This window comes from Heptranchias perlo, chromosome 19, assembly GCF_035084215.1.
Source record: "Heptranchias perlo isolate sHepPer1 chromosome 19, sHepPer1.hap1, whole genome shotgun sequence".
Lineage (NCBI taxonomy): Eukaryota > Metazoa > Chordata > Chondrichthyes > Hexanchiformes > Hexanchidae > Heptranchias > Heptranchias perlo.
In genome coordinates this window covers 9,440,462-9,463,671 of record NC_090343.1, presented here as the reverse complement: position 1 = coordinate 9,463,671, position 23,210 = coordinate 9,440,462, and the positions used below count along the sequence as shown (strand labels likewise).

General features: G+C 41.5%; 1 protein-coding gene across 2 annotated transcripts in view; it reads left to right on the top strand.

The window, feature by feature from the left end:
• hm13 (histocompatibility (minor) 13) overlaps nucleotides 1–23,210 on the top strand; it is a 50,329-nt gene that overhangs the window by 6,475 nt on the left and 20,644 nt on the right. For both annotated transcript variants that reach the window (XM_068000275.1, XM_068000274.1), the window contains exons 3-10: nucleotides 322–404; nucleotides 7,001–7,089; nucleotides 9,366–9,451; nucleotides 11,669–11,794; nucleotides 13,766–13,823; nucleotides 17,574–17,657; nucleotides 21,790–21,826; nucleotides 22,947–23,049. In XM_068000275.1, coding sequence (XP_067856376.1) covers nucleotides 322–404; nucleotides 7,001–7,089; nucleotides 9,366–9,451; nucleotides 11,669–11,794; nucleotides 13,766–13,823; nucleotides 17,574–17,657; nucleotides 21,790–21,826; nucleotides 22,947–23,049 — 666 coding nt within the window. The remainder of the gene's footprint in view (nucleotides 1–321; nucleotides 405–7,000; nucleotides 7,090–9,365; nucleotides 9,452–11,668; nucleotides 11,795–13,765; nucleotides 13,824–17,573; nucleotides 17,658–21,789; nucleotides 21,827–22,946; nucleotides 23,050–23,210) is intronic.

Sequence of the window (23,210 nt, the reverse complement as noted above, 5' to 3'; positions counted from 1 at the left end):
CCTCCTCATTTCGTCCCTGCACTCCAATGTCTAGGAAAATCCATGGCTATCCTGGTGGGTACTGCTTGCTGTAATGATCTTCCCGACAGTCAAGGAGGGTTCCGGGTTTGATTCCTTGCCTGTATTGAGTTAGCTGCTATCTGCTGCAGTAGGGACCTCTAATTGCCTTGAGGGCTCCAATCAACGGAGGTGGAAGAAAAATTCAGCCTCTTTATTAAAACGTCACCAGTCGATGTGCAGAGCCTTGACTTTCATCATCCTCTTCTGTAGCCATAGCACTGTACTATTTACTAAACTAATTGCAGCATTTTCTGGTTTCAGATATTTTCTCAAGAGTACATCAACTTGCTGTTATCCATGTATTTTTTCATACTGGGCATCTTGGCTTTGTCTCACACTTTAAGGTATGTGGTCCTTTTTACTGTTAACGTAGAAGAAAAGCATGCTCACGCTCACGCACAGGTAGTTGCCCTATAAAGATCGCCACTGTTGATTTAGCTGACCGGCATATTGGGAAAACATTTTAGTGTTGGGGGCATGGAGAGGAGGCATGAAATAAGTGAGTTGTCTCTAATTTGTCATTGTACACCAGCTGACTTTTTTGTATTGTGTGCTATAACAAGTAGTGTTACTATTTGTTTTAAACAGAGCAAATTTATTTAGAGCAAGCGGTCTGTTACTTAGAGTTACAGGTATTTAAGGTATAACTTTGTACAGCACTAGTAGCAAGGTCATGAATTAAATGGACAGCGAAGAGGGCGGTGGTGTTGGATAGCAAAATCACCATACTTTAAGGAAATTAGAGGTAAAACTGGGGACACAGATGAGGGGGTCAGGGAAATTAAACATTTCAAGCTGCATAGTGAAATTTGACTCCTGCCCCTATGTTGAAACATCATCTTGCAGGAGAAAATTGGGACATTGCCAACACTTCATGATCTGGAGCTCCTTGGACTACAGAAAAGCAAGTTAGGTGCTCACCCCCAATACTAATTTCTTTTTATGTTTTTCAAGTTTCTTTTTCTCTCCTTCCCTGTAAGTTGACTCAGACTGGGGTATGATTCCACAGAAGTGAGTCACCCTCCAGTACTTCACCCAAGCAGCTTTCTTCAAGTGTGACCTGAGACAGTAAGAGTCTGCAGGTTATTTGCCTATATTGGGAGTGGGGGTAAATCGCAGCAGAACCTGATCTTGTCCTTGCCTGACATCTGTACACATGTACCTTCCAGCAGGAGTCACTGGATATCAAGCAGAAGGCCTGCCTTTTCTTTCCCAACACCCAGACAGTTAAGCCAGTTGTAGCGCCTGCACCACCAAGCCAGTCCCAATTGGCTAACTCAGGACAGACCAGAGATTGACCGTACAATATTCCTAGTTTTTATGCTTCAGTACCACATTGGAAGACTTAGTTACCCACTAAACCTTCGAGTAAGCCTTTTTTTTTCTTTTGTTTGTTTTGGAAATCCTACAATGATGCAGTGTTGGTGCAAACATCCTTCTAAAAGGGAAGTTAGAGACTGGTGGATTCTTCTGGGAGTACAATAGTTATTTATATTCCAGGGTTAGCCTTTGCTTCCCAAAGGATCCCGTTAAAAACATGTTCTTAATAAATTGGAAACCTGGAGAATCTGACTGCAAGAGATGGTGCATGTGTTGAAACATGTATAACCTTAAAACAAAACCTTGAATTTGGGAAATATGTTCCATTGTTCATAGATTAAACTATGGAAAATCAGTGCTTGACTATATTGGGTTAATATGCTATACCAGATATATAATTTCCTTGTGATCAAGAGATTATTTCTTGGTAAATCTGCAATAATGGCATTTGTACAAGTGAATTTTTGAACGGAATGCCATCACTGAGTGCACACAAATGCTGACTATATATGGCAAAAAGATGTACATCTTAAATAAGAAAATGGAGTGATCTGTTTTTTCAGGTCTAGAAGACGCTTACAAACTGCTCAAGGTTATTTTTGGCAGCATGACATCTGAATCCCCCAGTGGGTTACTGCCTGATTAGTACTTCCAAGGACTCCACCGTTCTGTAACAATATCATAGAATCATTATAATTATATTGGGTTACATTTTCCATACTTTATACTCGCACCAATTTTTTTTGCTGGCATTACTGAATGGGGGAAAATGTACCCCATTACATTTTTTTGTGTAATTTGCGCTTTTTATGAAAAATTGCAGTATTGGCACAGCAAATAGAACTACATGCAATAAGTACAGAATTTTTTGGAATTTGCTGTGCGGTATCACTGAGACAAAGCACTTGTCTCTGCACTCCTACAATTCAGGTCTCTAGCGCATCCCTGATCTTAATTGCTGCACCATTGACGGCTGTGCCTTCAGCTGCCTAGGCCCTAAACCCCTCTGCCTCTCTACCTCTGTCCTTTTTAAGAAGCTCCTTTAAAACCTACCTCTTTGACCAAGCTTTTGGTCACCTGTCCTAATACCTTCTTATGTGGCTTGGTATCAAAATTTGTTTGATAAGAGGGACGAAGAGAGAGTATGAGAATAGACTGGCAGCCAACATAAAAGGGAATCTGAAAGTCTTCTAGATGCATATAAACAGGTAGTAAGAGGAGGGTGAAGCCGATTAGGGACCAAAAAGGAGATCTACTCATGGAGGCAGAGGACATGGCAGAGGTACTAAATGAGTACTTTGCACCAAGGAAGAAGGTGCTACCAAAGTCACAGTAAGTGAAGAGGTAGTTGAGATACTAGATGGGCTAAAAATTGATAGAGGAGGTATTAGAAAGGATTAGCTGTACTTAAAAAGTAGATAAGTCACCTTGTCCAGATGGGATGCACCCTAGGTTGCTGAGGGAAGTAAGGATGGAAATTGTGGAGGTACTGGCCATAATCTTCGAAATATCCTTAGATATGGGGGTAGTGCCAGAGGATTGGAGAATTGCAAATGTTATACCCTTGTTCAAGAAAGGGTGCCAGCAACTACAGGCCAGTCAGTTTAACCTCGGTGTTGGGGAAACTTTTAGAAATGATAATCCAGGACAGGATTAGCAGTCACTTGGATTGATTAGGGAAAGCCAGCATGGATTTGTTAAAGGTATATAGTGTTTAACTAACTTGATTGAGTTTTTTGATGAGGTAACAGGGTAGGTGAGGGCAATGCAGTTGATGTGGTGTATATGGACTTTCAAAAGGCATTTGATAAAGTGCTGCATAACAGGGGCAGTAGCAGCATGGATACAGAATTGGCTAAGTGACCGGAAACAGAGAGTAGTGGTGAACAGTTGTTTTTTTGGATTGGAGGGAGGTGTACAGTGGTGTTTCTGCTTTTCTTGATAGAGAGATAGAGAGATAGAGAGATAGAGAGATAGAGAGATAGAGAGATAGAGAGATAGAGAGATAGAGAGATAGAGAGATAGAGAGATAGAGAGATAGAGAGATAGAGAGATAGAGAGATAGAGAGATAGAGAGATAGAGAGATAGAGAGATAGAGAGATAGAGAGATAGAGAGATAGAGAGATAGAGAGATAGAGAGATAGAGAGATAGAGAGATAGAGAGATAGAGAGATAGAGAGATAGAGAGATAGAGAGATAGAGAGATAGAGAGATAGAGAGATAGAGAGATAGAGAGATAGAGAGATAGAGAGATAGAGAGATAGAGAGATAGAGAGATAGAGAGATAGAGAGATAGAGAGATAGAGAGATAGAGAGATAGAGAGATAGAGAGATAGAGAGATAGAGAGATAGAGAGATAGAGAGATAGAGAGATAGAGAGATAGAGAGATAGAGAGATAGAGAGATAGAGAGATAGAGAGATAGAGAGATAGAGAGATAGAGAGATAGAGAGATAGAGAGATAGAGAGATAGAGAGATAGAGAGATAGAACAGAGCACAATTGCAAAGTTTGCAGATGATGCAAAACTTGGGAGTGAGGAGGATAGTGATAGACGTCAAGAAGACATAGACAGGTTGGTGGAATGGGCAGACATGGGGCAGATGAAATTTAATGCAGAAAAATGCGAGGTGATACGTTCTGGTAGGAAGAATGAGGAGAGGCAATTTAAATTAAAGGACACAATTCTAAAAGGGATACAAGAACAGAGATCTGGGGGTATATATACACAAATCTTTGAAGGTGGCAGGGCAGGTTGAGAAAGCGGCTAAAAAAGCATATGGGATCCTGGGCTTTATAAGTAGAGGCATAGAGTACAAAAGCAAGGAAGTCATGATGAACCTTTATAAAATACTGGTTCGGCCACAACTGGAGTATTGTATCCATTTCTGGGCACTGCACTTCAGGAAAGATGTGAAGGCCTTCGACTGATTCCAGGGATGAGGGACTTTAATTACGTGGATAGACTGGAGAAGCTGGGGTGGTTCTCCTTGGAACAGAGAAGGTTGAAAGGAGATTTGATAGAGGTATTAAAAATCATGAATGGTCTAGACACAGTAGATAGAGAGAAACTGTTCTCATTGGCAGAAGGGTTAAGAACCAGAGGACATGGATTTAAGGTGATTGGCAGAAGAACCGTAGGTGACAAGGGGGGAAACTTTTTTATGCGAGTGGTAAGGATCTGGAATGCATTGCCAGAGGGGTTGGTGGAGACAGATTCAATCATGGCTTTCAAAAGGGAACAGGATAAGTACTTGAAAGGAAAAAAATTGCAGGGCTACAGGGATAGGGTGGAGGAGTGGGACTAGCTGGATTGCTCTTCCATAGAGCTGCTACGGACTCGATGGGCCAAATGGCCTCCTGTGCTGTAACCTTTCTATGAACACTCCCATGAAGTGCCTTAGGACGTTTTACTATGTTAATGGTGCTATATAAATGCAAGTTGGGACTAATTGGATTGCTCCTACAAAGAGCCAGCACAGACTCGATGGGCTGAATGGCCACCTTCTATGCTGTAACCATTCTGTGAAGTTTTGTTATACAGCTGAATACATTACCACACCTTTTGGAGCTCTCTTGAGCCTTGCTGCCTCTTTTTCTTCAAAAGCCTCTCCAACACCTTTCCTTTGGGTACAGTACTTCTATCTGGGAAGCAAGGGGTGAGAGACTTTCCATTGAATTGTGAATTTAAACACTCATTTTTGGGTTCCCTGCATTTCCTGGCTGAGTGTGAGGATGCTGCCTGCTCCTAAGCTTCAGCAAATGCTGAGCCTGAGTCATTTTAGTACTTTTACTAGCACTTCAGTACTTGTAGGTGCATGAGAACAGCTGGGGTGATTTCCCCTTTAGATTTTTTTTTAATTTGGAGAAGAGGGTGAAAATAAGGAATGTTTGATATAGGAAAAGCTAATCTGGAAGGAAGTACTTAAAATGTTCAGGTCCCGACCATTTTTGCATTTATGGAAGATTGCTACTAATGAACGGCAATTTTCCTGACCAAACCACGCACTATTTACTGAGCATAATTATGATGTCTCTGGGGGGGGGAGAAACAAAGCAGGAGAGATGTGAAAAATGGTCGAAGTAGACCCTGTGCACTGCCCTAATAATACCTCCTGTTTGGCTTTTTCTATTTCCTGGTGTCGCTTTGGCTTGATTCATAGCACTTTTGCCTCTGAATCATAAAGTTGTACATTCAAGCCCCACTACAGGACTTGAGCACATGATTGTAGGCTGACACTTTGCAGTGTTGCGGGAGTGATGTGGTAGTCATGTGGAATACTTTAAACCGAGAGCCCGTCGGTTTGTTTAGGCAGCCATAAAAAATCCCATGACACTGTTTGAAGAAGAGCAGGGTTCAGTTGGTCAAGATTTATCCTTCAATCAACACCCTGAAAACATATTAACTGGCCATTTATCTCATTTGCCATCTATAGAGAGAGGGCTGTGTGCAAATCAGCTGTTGTATTTGCATACATAACAAGTGATTGCACTTCAAAAGTAATTCATTGCCCATGTAGCACTTTGAGATGGTCTCAGGACATGGAAGGCACTATATAAATGCAAGTTTCTCCTTTCCTTTAACCATGAAGTAGATGGATTTACTCAAATTCTCCCTCCCCCTTTATGCTTGCACTCATAGTTGAGGACTGCTGGAAAGAACATAATGAAAATGATGGACATGAAAAGATCAGCTGTTCCATCAACTCTGTCCCACACAGTCGTGATGCCATAAGCATCGTGATTCACAACATTCCACACCCTCTAGCAGCCATGTAATCTCCTGGGAGAGGCAAAATACCCAAAGCCAATTTAGGGAACAAGTCTGGAAAATTCCTCTTCGACCTCCTTAGGTGATCAAGACTGGTCCAGGAGGCCACATTGACCATGACTCATAACTTAGAATTTCAGTTACCTTTTGTTTGCTGCGGTCTTTGTCGCAGAGTTTTTATTATCTTTTGTAGTTTGACAAGATGTCAACCAAGCTTACTACTGCTAATTTGATATAAAAACTCTAAACTGGACCCCATTTATATTCTGTTTTGCTCTTTCGCTGGGAGTTCTGAACACCACCAAACTTCCCTGTTTGCGAAGCAGTTGAGCGCCTACTCTCGACCATCTGCTGATTCCACTGTATCTGGATGGTGGAAGGTGTGAGGAAGCAGCCCAGGGTTAGGAGTTTTGATTTTAATTTTTTTTCTTTTACCTACTGGATAAAGTCACTGAGGTCTCAAGAATAGCTACTATTTACAGCTTTGTAACAAAAGTTTACTTGTTGGAGCTATTGAACCTGCATCCCCCACTGTATTATGCAGCTGGGAGTAGATGCAGAGTGGAGGCTGGGTGTCTGATCAGAAGGAGCGTAGTTCCTGGGCCATTCTCGTGCACTTCTTAATAGATGGCTGTGACCAGCATTGATGGTGACTTGTTAGCATATTGACTGTAGTCGGACCATGGCCAAAAGAGACTGTGGCAACTGAAAAGAAATTAGAGGGCTATCTTACCTTTGAAAACCAAGATTTGTAATAATATTGAGCCTTTTCCATTAATAAAGGTATAAATGGAACTCTTAAATAAAACTTCGGACATATATTGGATTGATTCATTCTTTTCTGTTTCAGTCCAGCTATGAATAAAGTGTTTCCTGCCAATCTACCAAACAAACAGTACCAGCTGCTCTTTACTCAGGGAACAGGGGAAGCTAAGGAGGGTAAGTAGTATGCTGTTTAACACTTTGGACTGCAGTAACATTCTGACAAAATAAGCTCTTTAAATGAGAGGATAAGCGTAGACGGAAGTATCTCAGATGTGGGATTAATGAGTGCTGCAGTGCTCTACTCGTATGAAATTTTCCAGTCTTGGATGATAATGACTTGTGTTGGGAGGTGAGGGCGAAAGAAAGAGAGAATGTCAATCACCTTTTGAATTTTCGAGTCTTTCGCTGAGGCTGTCGTGACCGTTTTTTTTTCCTAAAATATGGACAATTGTTAAACCTTTCCTGCCCCAAACTATATGGAGAGTACTTTGCCCTGTATCTGTCTCCTCCTTTGGGATGCTCTTTTGTTTTTGTGCACTTGTCTGAATCTGCTCTAGAACATTTAGTTTAGACTAATTAGTGGAATTGAACTTGGTGTGAGTCTTCTCTTGGGAAGGTGCTGACTGAAGCCCAGATGTGGTGTCTGTTTTATCTTTTCTCCTTTTATGGAGTAGATTGACGGGGAGGGAACGAACACAAGTGAGTCTCCAAGGACTGTGCTTGTATATTCATTTTTTAAAATTACTGTTTCTCCCCTCCTTGCCTAGGAGTGCTGACTGAAGCAAGGGTGTACAGTGGGGAAACAGTCCTCTGGTACCTCAAGTCACCACATCAAGATATCCTGGCCAGTAAGTGGTGGCAGGCTATCCAACCATAGGGGCTATTGCAACTGAAGCCGAAGCCATTCCCATTCCCCACAACTGCACATTTGTCGGGATGTGGGCGACACTGGCAGTGCTGCATTAATGCCCATCCCTAGATGCCTGAGAAAGTGAGTGGGCTTTCTGCTTGAACTGCTGTATTCCTTGTGGTGATAATGCTCCCACAATGGTGCTAGATAAGGAATTCCAGGATACTGACCCAGTGATGAAGGAACAGTAACATCTGTCCAAGTCAGGATGGTGTGTGGCTTGGAGGGGAACTTGGTGGTATAGGTGTTTCCACAACATTGCTACTCTTGCCTTTCTCTGTGGTAGAGGCACTTGGGGAGAGAGGTGCTGTCAAAGTGACCTTGGTGAGTCACTGCGTGCATCCTATAAATTATACATACTACAGCAATAGTGTGCTGGTGATAGAGGGGGTGGCTATTGAATCCAGTTGTGTAAGTATGACTATGTGCTTTGTGGGATAGCTCTCCCAATCTGGGCACCAGCCACCAGAGGTTGGTAAGGAGGATTTTGCAGGGTTAGCTGGATTGAAATTCCCTTTGTCATATCCTAAGATGGTGCTAATTGTCATATTTATTGAAGTTAGTTTCACAACTTGCATAATGGGATTTGAACTCATTAGCTCTAGTTTGCTAGGCCAGGACCAGAACTACTACAACGAAAGCAAAACACCAGAACTACTAGGCTACCGTACCCTTAGGAGTTACCGGATAGCAGTCAGGAGCGGGAAAGGCTGACTTTTTTCCTTTTTTTTTTGTTCCCCCTCCGTCCTTAGCCCTGGGGCACTAGGGCCAATTGTGGCACCCCAGTTGTTAATCAGGCTGGAATCACCTAATTGAGTGTAGACTGGGAATCAATCCTGGGACCATCAGGTCTGCAGGGCTTAGTATTATATTGGATTATGGGAGAAGCTATGAGCTGTGCTTGTATACCTCCTGGTGACTGGCTCAATATAACATTGACAGAAACCTGGTTGAAAGTCACTTCTCTGTGCCCCTGAGCAGGGAATGCAGATCCTCTAAAGGAGATCCTTACCTGTGTTAAATTCCATCAGATGTCGTCTTTTGAGATCTGTAATGGTCTTTCAATAGTTGGTAGGTTAACTTAAGGTAATCTTCACAATCTTATATCCAAATTTGTATCTCTGTGACGTAAACAAATCTGGAATGATACTAATGTTGCTTTTTAATTGTGCAACTGATTCACATTAGACACAGTGGTTGTGTGATTGAGCTCAAGACTGATTTTAAAAAAAAATAGTTTTGAAGGACAGTACATGAGTTATGTTTGAACAATTATTTGAAAGTTGCGGAGACTTGAGTAAAAAAACAGAATGAGAGGTAGAACTCTTGGGCTGATGTACTATTGAAATTGGCCTGTTTTAACGGTGACAAAAGCCATTTAATAATTGGTTAGCAGGTGGATTTAGAGGCTTTTCAAACCCTAGCTGCAGTATTATACTTTTTTTTAATGTGTTGTACGTAGACTTGGACCTCTTCCTGAACAGCGCTTCAAGAAAATGTGAATTTTTTTTAAAACCAGGGTATCTCTTTATTTTCCTAGAAATCGTCAACTATGAGTTTGACACAAAAGATCTTGTGTGCCTTGTTTTTAGCAGTGTGGTTGGAGTCTGGTATTTGCTGAAAAAGGTAAGCATGACCCTGAACAATGTGGGTTTAAATAACCAGGTGTTACCTCATTGATTTTTCAAGTTAACCCTTATCTACTGTACTGTCTTGGTGGGTCAGTGGGTACATGCAGTGCTTGGTATGATATGGAGCCGGAGATTCTCAGATCGCTCACTCTTCTGTGCTGAATATCCTGATCACACTGAGGGTTGTGTTTAGGGCATAATTGGTCTCTGCATACCTGGGCTTGGGGTGGGGGAAATATCAATCAGGGCTTGTGCTCATGATCGCTAACAGTCACTGAATAGACCATCTTGATTAATCTACCCAGAAAGATCGAGTTCCCTTTCCCTCTCTCCCTCCCTCCATCCATTTCAGCATCCAATTATTCCTTAAAAGATTCTAGGCTTGTCTCCAATACTCTCCCTAGAAGTCTATTCCCTACATTTTGATCAACGTACCAGGAACAGTAGTGGACATGAAAACCGTGGAATCTTAGAAACAAATGGATGCTGAAATGGGGGTGGGATGGGAACTTGAGGATCTTTCGAAGTCTCCCGTAAGATTGGCTGAATGGCCCTCATCACCGACAACTATCGTGATCTCTATTTATTGACCCCTGAGAAGTGTTTTTTCTTTCTCTTCTCCCCCCCCCCCCCCCCCAACCCCCTTAGTCAATTAGCCTGCTGACGCTCACTGTCAGGACTGCAGCTTGAAAAATGGCTGCTTGAGCAAGGTATCGTTACATGGGTCAGCATCTTCTGGAAAGTAAGGGCAGAGATAGGACAAGTTGATTCTACAGGTCTTATATGGGTTGGGAGGTGGGGGAGGGGAAGAAAGAGGAAGAAGAAAGGAGGTGGTGGAGTGATGGTATTTTACAGCTTTAAAAGTAGGCTGTTAACCTATCAATTTAGGTTTTTGGGTCATTTGGCAATATCTAATGCAAATCTCCAAGCCATTATTTTTAATTGCTCCTTTTTATTGCTGTAACTGCCTGTGGGTATAACATGTATATAGAAAATTGTTATTGTGCCAAATCAGATAAAAGCATTGTAACCAGAATGTGAACATTTTAAAGGTGCATTATTACTTAACTATAGGGCCCTAACTTTCCAGCCATTTGTTAAATGTATATATCATTGGAAATTGGATTCTGTGATCTGTGACCTCTTTTGGGTTGTAATTGAATTTAAGGACTTAACAAAAAATCATTGGCAGACACCCATAATGAGCAGTCCATTCTGAATTGCTCTATAGTAGGTGCCTACTTAAAATATGTAATTCATACTGGTTTTCAGTGTTTTTGTTAAATTGAACTGAACAGAAAATACAACATTGAATAGCTAACCAGCAGTCCACTGTGTTGAATCCAAGGTTTTAACTGACATCCACAGAAGAAATAGAGTTTCACTGGTGTTACATTTTGAGAGGTGGGGGAGGGATGATAACGCCACGATTCACACAAGAATGGACAATTTAACAACATACCAGAGGGTAACAGCCCTGGGGTTAACACTTTTTTTAGGAAAGAAGTAGTGTGGGAAAAATAGCAAAACAAAACCCTCTAGTATTTGCTGAATGAGCACTCCAGTTGTACAGTTGGTTTCATGCTAAATTTACTCACAGCATAATTTTGGAATTAAAATAATAGTGTAGAAATAAATCTCATTTGCTGTAGTTGCACAGCATCCATTGATAATGCATTGGGTCCTGTCTAGTATCTTGGGCCAAAACAGCGCCCAGAGTTCAGGGGTCAACAGACATCTCAACATGGTGACATGACTTGGGACTGCTGTATACTTATTTGTACTGACTCCCAACCCCCCCACCACCTTTAGGCTAGTTGATGTGCTGTCAGATAATGTATGCAGTCAAAGCTAGCTTGAACTTGCCAAAAGAACTGGGCTTTACAGCGTCCTCCAAAACTGTCATTTGATGTGTTCAGGTATATGTATAACACATTATGCTACAAATATATGACTGCAGTAGTTGTTCAGGTTTCATTTGAAGTTGAGGCATCTGAATGTGTTTGAGTATAACCTGGCTGGTGAAACATTTCTTAACCTGGACACTGATGTCCTGGTTAATATAATGAGGGCATTAATGGAACACTACTTGTCTCCAGTTAGAGAAGGGTTTGAATAAATCGCAGAAATGGAGAAACTGATCGGTGCATGTTTTGGTCTGTGATGGCATATGTCTTTTCTTTTGTAATACTGTATTCCTGTTCTGTTACAGCATTGGATTGCCAACAATCTGTTTGGATTAGCATTTGCTCTCAATGGTGTTGAGCTACTGCATCTTAACAATGTCAGTACAGGCTGCATTCTCCTTGGTGGACTTTTTGTCTATGATGTATTCTGGGTAAGTGGGTTTCTCTTTCATGCCCAGTTGAGTGTTCCTCCATCTTCCATGGTCAAAGGGACAAGCAACCCGCTTCCTTGCTTCTGCCAATTGGTGTGTGAGCTTGGCTTGTAGGGAGGAAAAGCCTCTCTATTGGAAGCAACTAACTGACACTTGATTACATAATGGGAAGTGAAACGAAAGACTACTGAATCTAGCTAAGTTACACTTTGCTGGAACCTAACAACAGCAACAACTTTCCTTTAACTTGAACGCTAATTGGCTTAAAGAATTTGTTTTGCAACATGACAAAATTATGTTGTGCTGCCGTTTTTTAAAATGGCCCAATTACTTCAGCACAATTGTTTGCTTAAAAAAAAAGTGCAGTTTTTAGGAGGAAACATTTATCCATTGTCTGAAATCTAAAATACCAAACATCCTAGACACCTGTACTGAGACAATATTTAGATGTCGAAGCCCAATTAGTAATTTTCCAGGCTCTACCATAAGTATCTTGTGGCTAGGAATCGCTATTTGAGAAAAGACCAAGGTCCTTCTACCATCCTGGTAGTCGCATGATACAGTGACAATGGAGTTGTTGACTAATCCTAGCAATCAATCTCTATCAATTAATCTACGACCGACCCAGACATGAGACGAATAAAACCCCAGTGGCAGAAAGCTTTTGAGGTGCTTCAATGTCAGCTAACTACAGCACCCACTACTGTAGGAGTGACATTTCTATTTCCTGCATCAACCCTCCTCCTGGCCTTCCTGAAGTGGTTAATTGATACTACAATTCAGGCAGCCTAAATTCAGCAGCCTTGGTTAATTAAATTGACGGGTAAGTTATATGTAATAGGGGTGCTCTGAAGTCTTGGGATTTTTTGACCAATTTTCTAGAGGAGATTTGGGAAAAGAACTATTCCACCTTGCTTTTAAAATCCAATGTTTATTTATTCAAGTTTTTTTTTGAAGAATGGCCATGAGATGGAGGTGGTTAAAATTCTAATTTTCTCTCGAGACTATCAAACAAACAATCTGTTAGCTCCTATAGGTATTTGATAAACACCTACCCACTTTGCCAGGAAGTCTCTGGGGCCCAGTTGCTTAGCAGGTTTCCCTTCTGGCTCTGAACATGAAGATTAGAGACAGAGATCCAGGCATTGAGCATAGTCCAGTAAAGGCTGCAAAGTCAGTCAGATTTTTAAATGGATGTTGCGAGGTCAAGCTTCAGCCAGGCTCAAAAGGTCAATGCAGGAGGCTAGTTGAGTTGTCCTGTTTTAGTCAAGCAAGATGATCCACTGATGTGGAGCAGAGTAGCATGTCCATTAATTTGAATTATTATACAAAGACAAGTTATGCTGATTGATTTAAGTGAGTCTTGGTTGTTGTCCAGTATGTTCACTTGGTGTGAAACAAAGCAGTTTAACCATTCTTATCTGGCCTTGTTACCAAGTGATTTCTTGGTCTGCGTTTGAGTATTGGAGAAGCACATGGGGGCATATGCAAAAGACACTAATATCCAGTTCGGATCACAAAAGAAATGCTATTGTTACACCCTTGGGTTATGCTATTGTATAGTTAGATGTTGGGCACACCCTTAAGCCTAAGATGTTCAAGCTGCTTACATGAGTGATGAGTACCGCTGTACCCAAGAGAATATATAAAGCAAGACTTGAATTTGTAACTGGTGGTGTCGTTAGTGCTATGTTAGTATTAAATATTTAACATGTTTTCTAGTAAGATGCATTTGCATTAAGTTCAAAATATTCAGTGTTACAAAGTGTTCAGTACTCACTTTTACTTTCAGTGAAAATGTAAACTGAATATTTCTAATCCACAGTATTAATATATCCCTTTCCTTTTGACATGGGTTGGCTATTGAGAGTTAACAGCAAGCTGTAGTAACCTGGTCCATGGGGTTCTTTGTTTAAATTGTGTTAAATTAGATGCCTATATTTATGGAGCATTTATTCTCTTTCCTTACAGGTGTTTGGCACGAATGTCATGGTAACTGTTGCTAGGTCATTTGAAGCACCAATTAAATGTAAGTACATCTGGTAACAGTCCTTTTAGCTGGTGGATGCTACAATAGTGTATAACATGGACAACTGCAGCAGCAGGATTAGCTTTCTGGTTCTGTTTTTCTTTTTCTTTTTAAAATCTGGTGTAAGGATTTTCTGAAATGTGTGACAAGCCAGTTTAAACTCCTGTGTACTTAGTTTAACTGGTAATTTCATGTAAGGAGGGGAACAGAGATCTCATAATATTTATTCCATCTCTATGTAGTAACAAGGGCTAAGCACAAATTTGGTATTTGGCAAAACCAATGAATGACCCTGCAAAATACTAATGCTCTTGTGATCCAGCATAATGAGCAGACTGGCTGGCTATTGTGTTGTTTATCTAGTGCCGAGTTCTGCATTGTCAACAAGATGTCTGATACCACAATGCTAGACGAATTTCCTTCCCCCCGCCATGCTCTAGAAAGAGGTAAATGAGGATTGAAAAGTGGTGCAATATTATGTGCTGAGGTAGAGGCATTAAGCCCAGAAAGGCTGGGTTCAAACTCCAGCCCATGTTGAATTAGATGTTCATGTCCAAGGGCTCAATGCCCCCAGCAGGGGACTAAGTAAGGAGGAACATCAGGCAGGGTCCCTCCTCCTGACTCCTACTTAAAAGTGTATGTGTTTTGATGTCTCGGGAGGACAAGCTTAGGTTTGGCTGTGATGCTTCTGCAGTGTAATAGTCTGCTAGGACTCCCAGCCTATGCTGGCACATGTAGAATAGCCCCTGGGTGATGCACAAGTGCGAGCCTCTGTTTTCAGGTGGGCAAAACATTTTAAAGTGAAATTGATAATTATGTTTAATGAGAGATATTTCAATTTTGTACATGCAGAGGGGATTTCTGATCTTTAGTTGGGGCAAAAGTTTTAACTGTTGGTTCAATGCTTCTTCACACAGGAGGGCAATTTGGGGGGTGGGGGAAGCCAGCCAGGCAGCTGTGCATGTCCTAGCTACATAAGCATGGCAGCAAGAACTGCTCTGGGCAAGGGCAGGGAGTATGGTATAAGTTTCTCTAAAGGATGGTAGCTCCCCAGAGAACTCGGTGAGCTTATCCATTGGGTAACTAAGCCACACTAATTACAGTTAATTGTAGCCAGGGTAGCATCAGAAGTGCTGGGATTGCAGGCACAGACACGATGGGCCGAATGGCTGCCTCCTGTGCCATAACTTTCTATGATTGTAATCAATGTTTTCAGTGAGAGAAGAGAGAGAATTATTTGGGAGGGGAAAAGAGGGTAGGAAAAATGGAGAGTTTGGGAGTAAAAAGTAATCAATTAATACAATTGTCCCTGCAATCTAATTAAAAAGGATGGTGCCTGGCTTCTAGGATTTTCCTTTCCCATTTTGGTGCAGCCAATGAAATCAATATTGGTCCCTCCACTTCTTTCCCATCCCCTCCACACTTGCATTTTGTTCCATTAATTGAACAGTCAAATGCAGACTTTCAAAAGTATGCGGACTCTAGCATAGTACTGACATTCTAAGAAATGTTTACTTGACCATTGCTTCTGAATGAACATTAGTGCTGGTGTTGCCCAATGGCTAGCAAATAATCAAATAGGTAATTACTGTACCACAACCACTGGCAAGAAAGTGACTTATTATGTAGCCAAGTTTGACTAATAGAATTGATTCATAACCTCTGGTCTTTTTCCAATACTTATCATTCACCAAGTGGAAATGAATTTTAACACACAACTGCTGCAATTTCCACTTTGTTTTATTATGGTTTCAAGGTGATATCTGCTTCGATTTCCAGAGCAAATGGTTTAAGTTGTGCAGTGTACATCCCCTAGAGGGAGCTGTGTCCTGTTCCATGCTGGTTTGGGTTTAATTCTGTACTTTCCAGATGCATCTGTGCCTAGATTTAAAATTTGCCTGTACAGTCATGTGCTTTTTCTAAACTAGACAGAACGGTACTTGCCCCAACCTGTTAGCTGAATTTTGCTGGGACTAAAAAAAATATAGCCGTTGTGAGTAAATGGGTGAAATTGATGTCATGTTGTACAATAAAGAAATTTCATTCTGTGAAATGTTGTAGATGGAGCTACATCTCCCTCTCGGATGACAGTAGTTAATCAGCTGGTAAGAGCGTCACTTGTGGTACAGAAGTAATGCTCTTGCCATTCCAGCTCAAATTGGGCAGTGAATCCTTTTTTTTGCCCATGGACTTGCTCCATCTCTTGTGAATGTTGAGGTGAGAGACAGCTTGTAGCAGAAGAATTATTAAAGCATCTTCAATGCCTTTAACTCCAAAAAGTAAAGAAAGTTCCCATTGTTTGTGAATGAATTGGCCTGCTGTTCCTTGATTGTACACCAACATTTAATTCCCCTATTTGTGAATGTTTGAAGTACGTAGTTTTGCAGTTTGTACCACAAGTATAATGAGGTTAACCATCATAAGTATTCATCTATCTGGCAATTTAAGCTTGCTTTGAGAAATCTGCAGTGGCCTAATTGGTGCATTCTGTGGTGTTTTGAAACCGAGGGCAGATTGTTAGAGCACAGATATGATTGTCTACCTAAAGAGTCCAACACCGAATGAAAAGAAGCTTTTTCTTTCGTGAGGCAGGATAGCTTTGTATTTAATGACTAACAATCTTTAGAGGAGCGAATAAAAGGAAGTGATAACTGAACGATTATATACGGTGAATTGGAATTGACTGGTTGGGGGGCTGATTTCTGTATGTACTTCTATACTAAGCCCTTAAACACATGCAATTCTTACCTGGGTCAGAAGGCAATTTTATTGCATTCTTAATCCCCCACTGTTTCTCTGTGGGGATGTATGCGGGAATGTATAATGATTATAAAACCTTCTATTTCAATTTAGTTTTTTTGCACTTGGGCATATTTCAACTTTTTAAAATCACTTACATAATTGTGATTAAACTGGTTCTAAGCTAAGGGTTTTACATTGACTTTTAGAAACCTCTTGTCTCCTGCGTCCTGTAAAAGGAGATGAGTGTTTATAAACAGATTTTGTTTTTGATCAGTTTGGCTGAGCTGGTAGCCTGCTGATTACCAATACAGCTGCAAGAGAGCAGAATTAGAAACTGTCAGCAAAATGCATGTTATTACTCTGGCTGGTGGTTGGATTCCAGATGGCCTGTGGTTGGGCAGTATCACTGTGCACAGCACGAACTGGAATGAGATGTACAAAAGCAAACATTCCTGTAGTAGGCTGCAGGACACCCCAGCTGCTCTGTGTTTATACAGTCTGGCGCTGGAATGTACAGAACACGTTGTGAAAGATTGTTCCTTTTTTAATTGAGTTTCTTTTCCCTGCCTCACTTCTCTCCCCACTCCTCCCTTGCCACCATATTCCTCACTGACCCAAGTAAAGACGCTGGCTTGTGGCTTGGGTAGTACCCACAGGCGTCAGTAGCCCTCCGCTAACTCGCCTAAGTGGGATTTCTTCATGGTTGAACCTCACTGGTGAGTGTTAGCAGGCTATTTGCTTGTGGGGTTGGTGGGGGGAGGGGGCGGGGAAGAGCATCGTCAGGGTGCACAATGCTACACTTGCCTGACCTCCACGTTCGTTTCTAGCACGGTCACTCAATAGCCTTGGGAACAGCAAACTTTTTTTCTTCCTTCCTATTCTAAGATGCAGTGGTCAATTGTAGTGCTCCCCCCATCCCCCTCCCCTTTCTCTGTCCTGTTCTGTGTGGTTGAACTAAAGGCTGGGTGAGAATTTTGTTTTTCTCACTAATTTTATCTTCTTTTGTAGTGGTTTTCCCTCAAGATCTGCTCGAGAAAGGACTTGCAGCCAATAACTTTGCAATGCTCGGCTTGGGGGATATAGTCATTCCAGGTAATTGAATGGATTCCATCCATCATTGAAAGTTCATTGTGTTTAGAAAAGTTAAGGCTCCCAATTGAACCTATTCTCTAGTTTTCTTGGCTAAATAAGTTGGCATTCGGTGTCGTGCCTCCCTCAGTTTTAATGCATGAACATAAATGATCTTGTACACCTGCAGTGGTTTCTGTCACACATGGTTTTATAGATAGTCATACTGCCCCTTTCATGTCATTGCAAAGTGCTTCGATGTCAAAGTGGTGTTATAACTGAGTCAGTTGCCAATCTGACTTGGGAGAGTATTAAAGGAAGAGGTGTGAGACCACCTTTAGTCTTGCATGGCTTGATGTTGGCACCGGGTGTAATATAGCTCTAGTCTGTTGCACAGCTACATTTAAGAAGTGCCCATGTGGTCTGTTAAATGTTTTTGTAAACTTATTTTTCCAATCTTTTTCAAAGTTAGAAAGTGAGCCCTATTGGTAGCATCTGCTTGTCACCAGTAGTGCAAAGAGAAGCAGAAACACAATTTTAAAAACAGCAGGCTACAGAGCCTTAGGATCTGGGGAGAACACTATACTGAGTTGGCATCTGATGGCATCTGACCTAACCAGCCATCCTAAAGAAGATAGAAGTTCTTAATGAGCTAGTCGGATGGGAGGAAGTGGACTCCGCATTGCATAGCCTAGCTAGTGATAGGGCAACGGGCATGGGTGATATAGAATTATGTTTGACGCAGACAAACGCTCAGTATTCCAGGGTACAATTATGATTATTTCCCACATGAAGGGAGAATCCCAGTGAGCTTGAAAACTACCCAAGAATCTTGCTGCTATCAGTGATTCTTAAGGTGTTTCTCTGGGTTGTTGCAACAGAGATAGAGTAGTCTGGAGGTCTGCAGAGAAATAAGAAACGAGCAGGTGAGAGTTTGCTCTCATCAGGATTGTGTTGGGCAAGTTGGATACAATCACAGAACTTCATAAAGTTTGTGGAAATCCACTTGCATGGCTTTAATCAGTTTTCAAAAGGCTCTTGATCTAGTGCCTCGTGTCCCTCAAAGCTATGGAAGTACATGACCAAGGCTTGGATATAATCAGGGGTGTGAACTCCGGCTCCAAAATCTCTGAGAAGATGAGGGTGTAACTCTATTGGGGGAGAGAGTATATTCCATATCAGGCAAACAAGCTACAGGTATGGATTTCTCCACAGCTTGACACTTTTTTAAATATGATGGATTTTCACATGTTTTTGACACCCTGCTTTTAAAAAAAAATCACTTTTGTCATGGATGAGCTGAAGGATTTGGGTTAATTAAATCCAGTAATTGGCTGTCTGTATCCAGAGTTTACTCTTGCTCTTCGTTCATTGCCTTGATTATATCTGGAGCGATGTTTCCTGTAATTATGCACTGAGGATCTGCAAATCTGAAGAGATGCTAATGATTTAAAAACAAACTGCTGTTTAAGAGATGCAGTTTCCAATCAAAAGTAATTGTTGCAATAATATTGTCAAGGTAATTGGAGAGTTATTGGCACACTGCTGACAGACTGAGTCATAACAGCAGTAGGGAATAAAACTTAGCATCTTAAATAACTGAATCAAATTTTGTTTCATGTAGAAGTGTTTTCTCAGCAGACTTTTTTTGTCACGTTTTGACATACTCACTGGGTACATGAACCTTAGTGAGGTTATGAAAGTTCCCAGGTTAATGATTCCTTCTTTGTGCTGAATTGATCGATCTCTGTTGAGATACCAGTAGATTGGAAACGGGCTAACCTACTGCCCATATTCAAAAAGGGCAACCAAAACAGACAAGGCAACTATAGACTCATTAGTCTTGCTTCCATTCCATGAAAGAGAAGCTTGCATTTATATAGTGTCTTTCACAACCTCAGGATGTCCCATTTAGAAGTGTAGTTTTTTTATTCATTCATGGGATGTGGGCGGTCGCTGGCAAGGCCGGCATTTATTGCCCATCCCTAATTGCCCTTGAAAAGGTGATGGTGAGCTGCCGTCTTGAACCGCTGCAGTCCGTGTGGTGAAGGTTCTCCCACAGTACTGTTAGGTAGGGAGTTCCAGGATTTTGACCCAGCAACGATGAAGGAACAGCGATATTTCCAAGTCAGGATGGTGTGTCACTGTTGTAACGTAGGAAACGTGTAGAATAATGGAAGCTATTATCAGTAGCAAACTTGAGGATTATCTGAGCAAAACCTAGTGAACAGCAGTCAACATGGATCCAGAAAGGGAAGATTCTACCTGACCAACCCCCAACGTTTTTGAGGAAGCAACCTTCCAAATGGACTGTGGCAAGCTCTACATCATGTACCTTGACTTCCAAAAGGATTTTGACAAAGTTCCACATTAAAGGCTATCAGTTAAACTCAGCTGTGGGGGTTCAGGGTAAACCTTTGGAAAGGATCAATTGGCTGAAGGGTAAGAAATAATGAGAACTCATTAGAGTAGGGTTAGTAACTGGGTGGGGGGCGGGGGGGTTGGTGGTGGTGGTGAAGTACTGAATGGGGTGCTTCACAGCTCAATGTTGGGACCATTGTTGTCTCTAATTTACATAAATTGACTGATTTAGAAACTCCATGCAAAGTGATCAAATTTGCAGATGATACCAAACTGCAGAAGCAATGGAAACGGAAGAGGCAGAATGGTTTGGACAAAATGTGTAAGTGGTAGAAACAATGGCAGACGAAATTTCATGTAAACCAGTGTAAAGTAAAAGGAAAAATAGGTAACATGTACTCAATGAATGGTGTAGCTAAGGATGAAGCTGAAAGAAACTTGGGAGTCTGAGTAGACTTGACTTGCCGCTAAACATGTTCAGCCAATGCAGAGCAATGAATCTTGCGAGCAGTTTGTGGTTGTTGCTGGCTGAACGAGAGTGTATTAGGAGGTATAGTAATGCTCATCTTAATGTAGTATTCATTAATGCCCAGAAAATGGACACACAATAGAAGTTACAGCATCCCTGGTGGACAGCAGCCACACAATGATTAGTTTAACATGAGCTGGGAGTCTGAAATACCTAAGGCCATTTGTATATAAATTTTAAAAGGGCTAAATTCAATACAATCAGGGAACTAATGCAAATGAATTGGGGGAAAAAACCGCTGAAAATCAACAATCTTAGACTAAGGAAAAGTGACCCTAAATAGATTTAAATAAAACAATTAAAAGTGAGATTAAGATTGTTCAGGGTCAGTGGAAATTGGGGAGATACTTGAAAAGGAAAAATTTGCAGGGCTATGGGGAAAGAGCAAGGGAGGGGGACTAATTGAATAGCTCTTTCAAAGAGCCGGCACAGGCATGATGGGCCCAATGGCCTCCTGCTGTACTCTGATTCTATATCGGGAAGTTCTTCATAGAACGGGTAATCAACGCATGGAATAGACTTCCAAGTAGAGTAGTAAAGGCCAAAACCCTGGACTCCTTTAAGAAAGGAGAGGGGATTTTTAAGGTCTTTCTGGATGAATTAATTAAGATAGGCTAAATGTACTTCCTCCTCTGTAATTACCTTGTGTTCAGCTGGCAGCACAAGCAATATAAAAGCAGCTTTAATTCTGTCAGGGCAGCAGTAGTAGTGCTATAATTAGCATCGTTCTCCCAAAGTATGGAGCTGGGAAAATTAGCCGGGGTTCCTACACTTGATGCTATCCAGTGATTCCTGCTGTGTGGGGGGCGGTAGGGAAGTATCAGCTGATGACAGGATGGGTCTTGGTTGGAATGCCCTCTACAGTTGCGGGTCAGCATGCCATTCACCATCTTTGCTCAGGCATGAGGAATGACCTCTTGGCCGAGGTAGCAGAAGGCTATAGAGACCCATGAAGCTCTACCCCAGCAAAATGCGTAAGGAGACGTGGAGTCAAAAGAAAAAAGATATGGTAGTCATCCCTTCCGTCTAACTGGATTCTAGTCCAGGTGCTTGGGATGATAGGACTGTGCTTTAACGCATTTTAACACCCAAGTCTGTCTGGGGTCATTATGTATTTAAGTTTTAAAATAATTCAAGTCAGATGGTGTTAATGTATTGGGTATTTAGTGACCCTTCAGACTACAGTTGTTACCAGGATTGAAGCTGGCTGTAATCACAGTACAATTCTAATTGGAGAGATCTAATTCTATTGTTTTCTAACCTTAGGCATCTTCATTGCTCTTCTGCTTCGTTTTGATGTGAGGTAAGTTGCTTGAATACATGAATGAACTGAATTGTATAATGGATGAAATCTTCACTTGTGTTGTGTACACAAGGGAAAATGTCTGGCTTGAATTTGTAAGTTGATACTGGACTTAGTTTGTTGATCCTGATAAAACTGTAGCAGACTGTAGTGGAGCTGGAAAAGTTGGTTTGGGTTTTTAAGTCAGGTTTTTAACATCTTAAAGGAGGTAGACACTGCAAATGGTAGTAATGTTTTAACTGATGGAATTGCAAACCTGCAGCTTCATAAATGAAAGGGTATGTGTCTATAAATATAAAACATAATGTATTCAAATGTGTTGTGGTATAGTCCAGCTATTTGCAGTTCTGATCTTGGCAGTGTTGGTAATATATAGTATGTAGAGATTATATTTTCTGATAGTTTGCCTCTTTATGCATACCAGTTTCACGTGCACACTTCTTAATTCCCTTTCTGTAAATTTTCTCCCCATCTCATGTCCCCTTCCTGAAGGCATTGATTCCTTGGTGGAGTATGGTGGCTTCAAGTACCTCACCCAATTCTTCATGCGTGAGCCTAGGTGAAGAACGTTGAGCAAAGGGACATTGCAGCCTTATCCCCACATATTGCGCACTTGCAGCAAGGGTTGCTGGATAGCAGCGAGGATTGGGAACCCCAGACATTTTTGTTTCCCCCCCCCCCCCCCCCCCAAATCTCACCCTAAACCAATTGCAGGGCTACCCTGGCCGCGATCCACTAACTTGAAGTGACTGTGGATAAAATGTGGCCTCTTTCTGCTCTTTGTGGCTCTTTGGTCACTGGAGAAACGTGCTGAGCTGCTCAGGGAAGTAATTGCAGATTAAACAAATACTCCAAGCTGCTGTATTTGCTTTCCCTGGATTATGCTGGGCAATATGGAGCAGCATAAAATGGCAAAGTAAAATGCATATCATTGTTTTAAATTTGGCATATTCTTTATTTCATGCTTACGGGCTACTTAGTGGTTGCGCTGATGAGGTTCTTGTACTAAAATTCAGACTAATCATGTCTTTGCAAATTAAAATCCTGCTGTTGAAAATGATAAGTGTAGTGCACAGAGATTACCAACCTGTTCCTTTTCTTCTCGCCCCTTCCGGCCCAGTTTGAAGAAGAATAGCCGAACGTATTTTTACACCAGCTTCTTAGCTTACGTCTTTGGTCTTGGACTTACCATTTTTGTAATGCACACTTTCAAGCACGCTCAGGTGAGTTCTGCTTTGTAGTCTTAAATCTTGATTGTACCTTGAGGGGGTGCAACATGAACTAACTTCCCATCATTCCATAGTGCTGCCTATTTTAGATGTGGATGGTAAATCTGTTGGCCCACAGACTTGGTCGTCCCTGCTCATTCTTTCACGCTTCACTT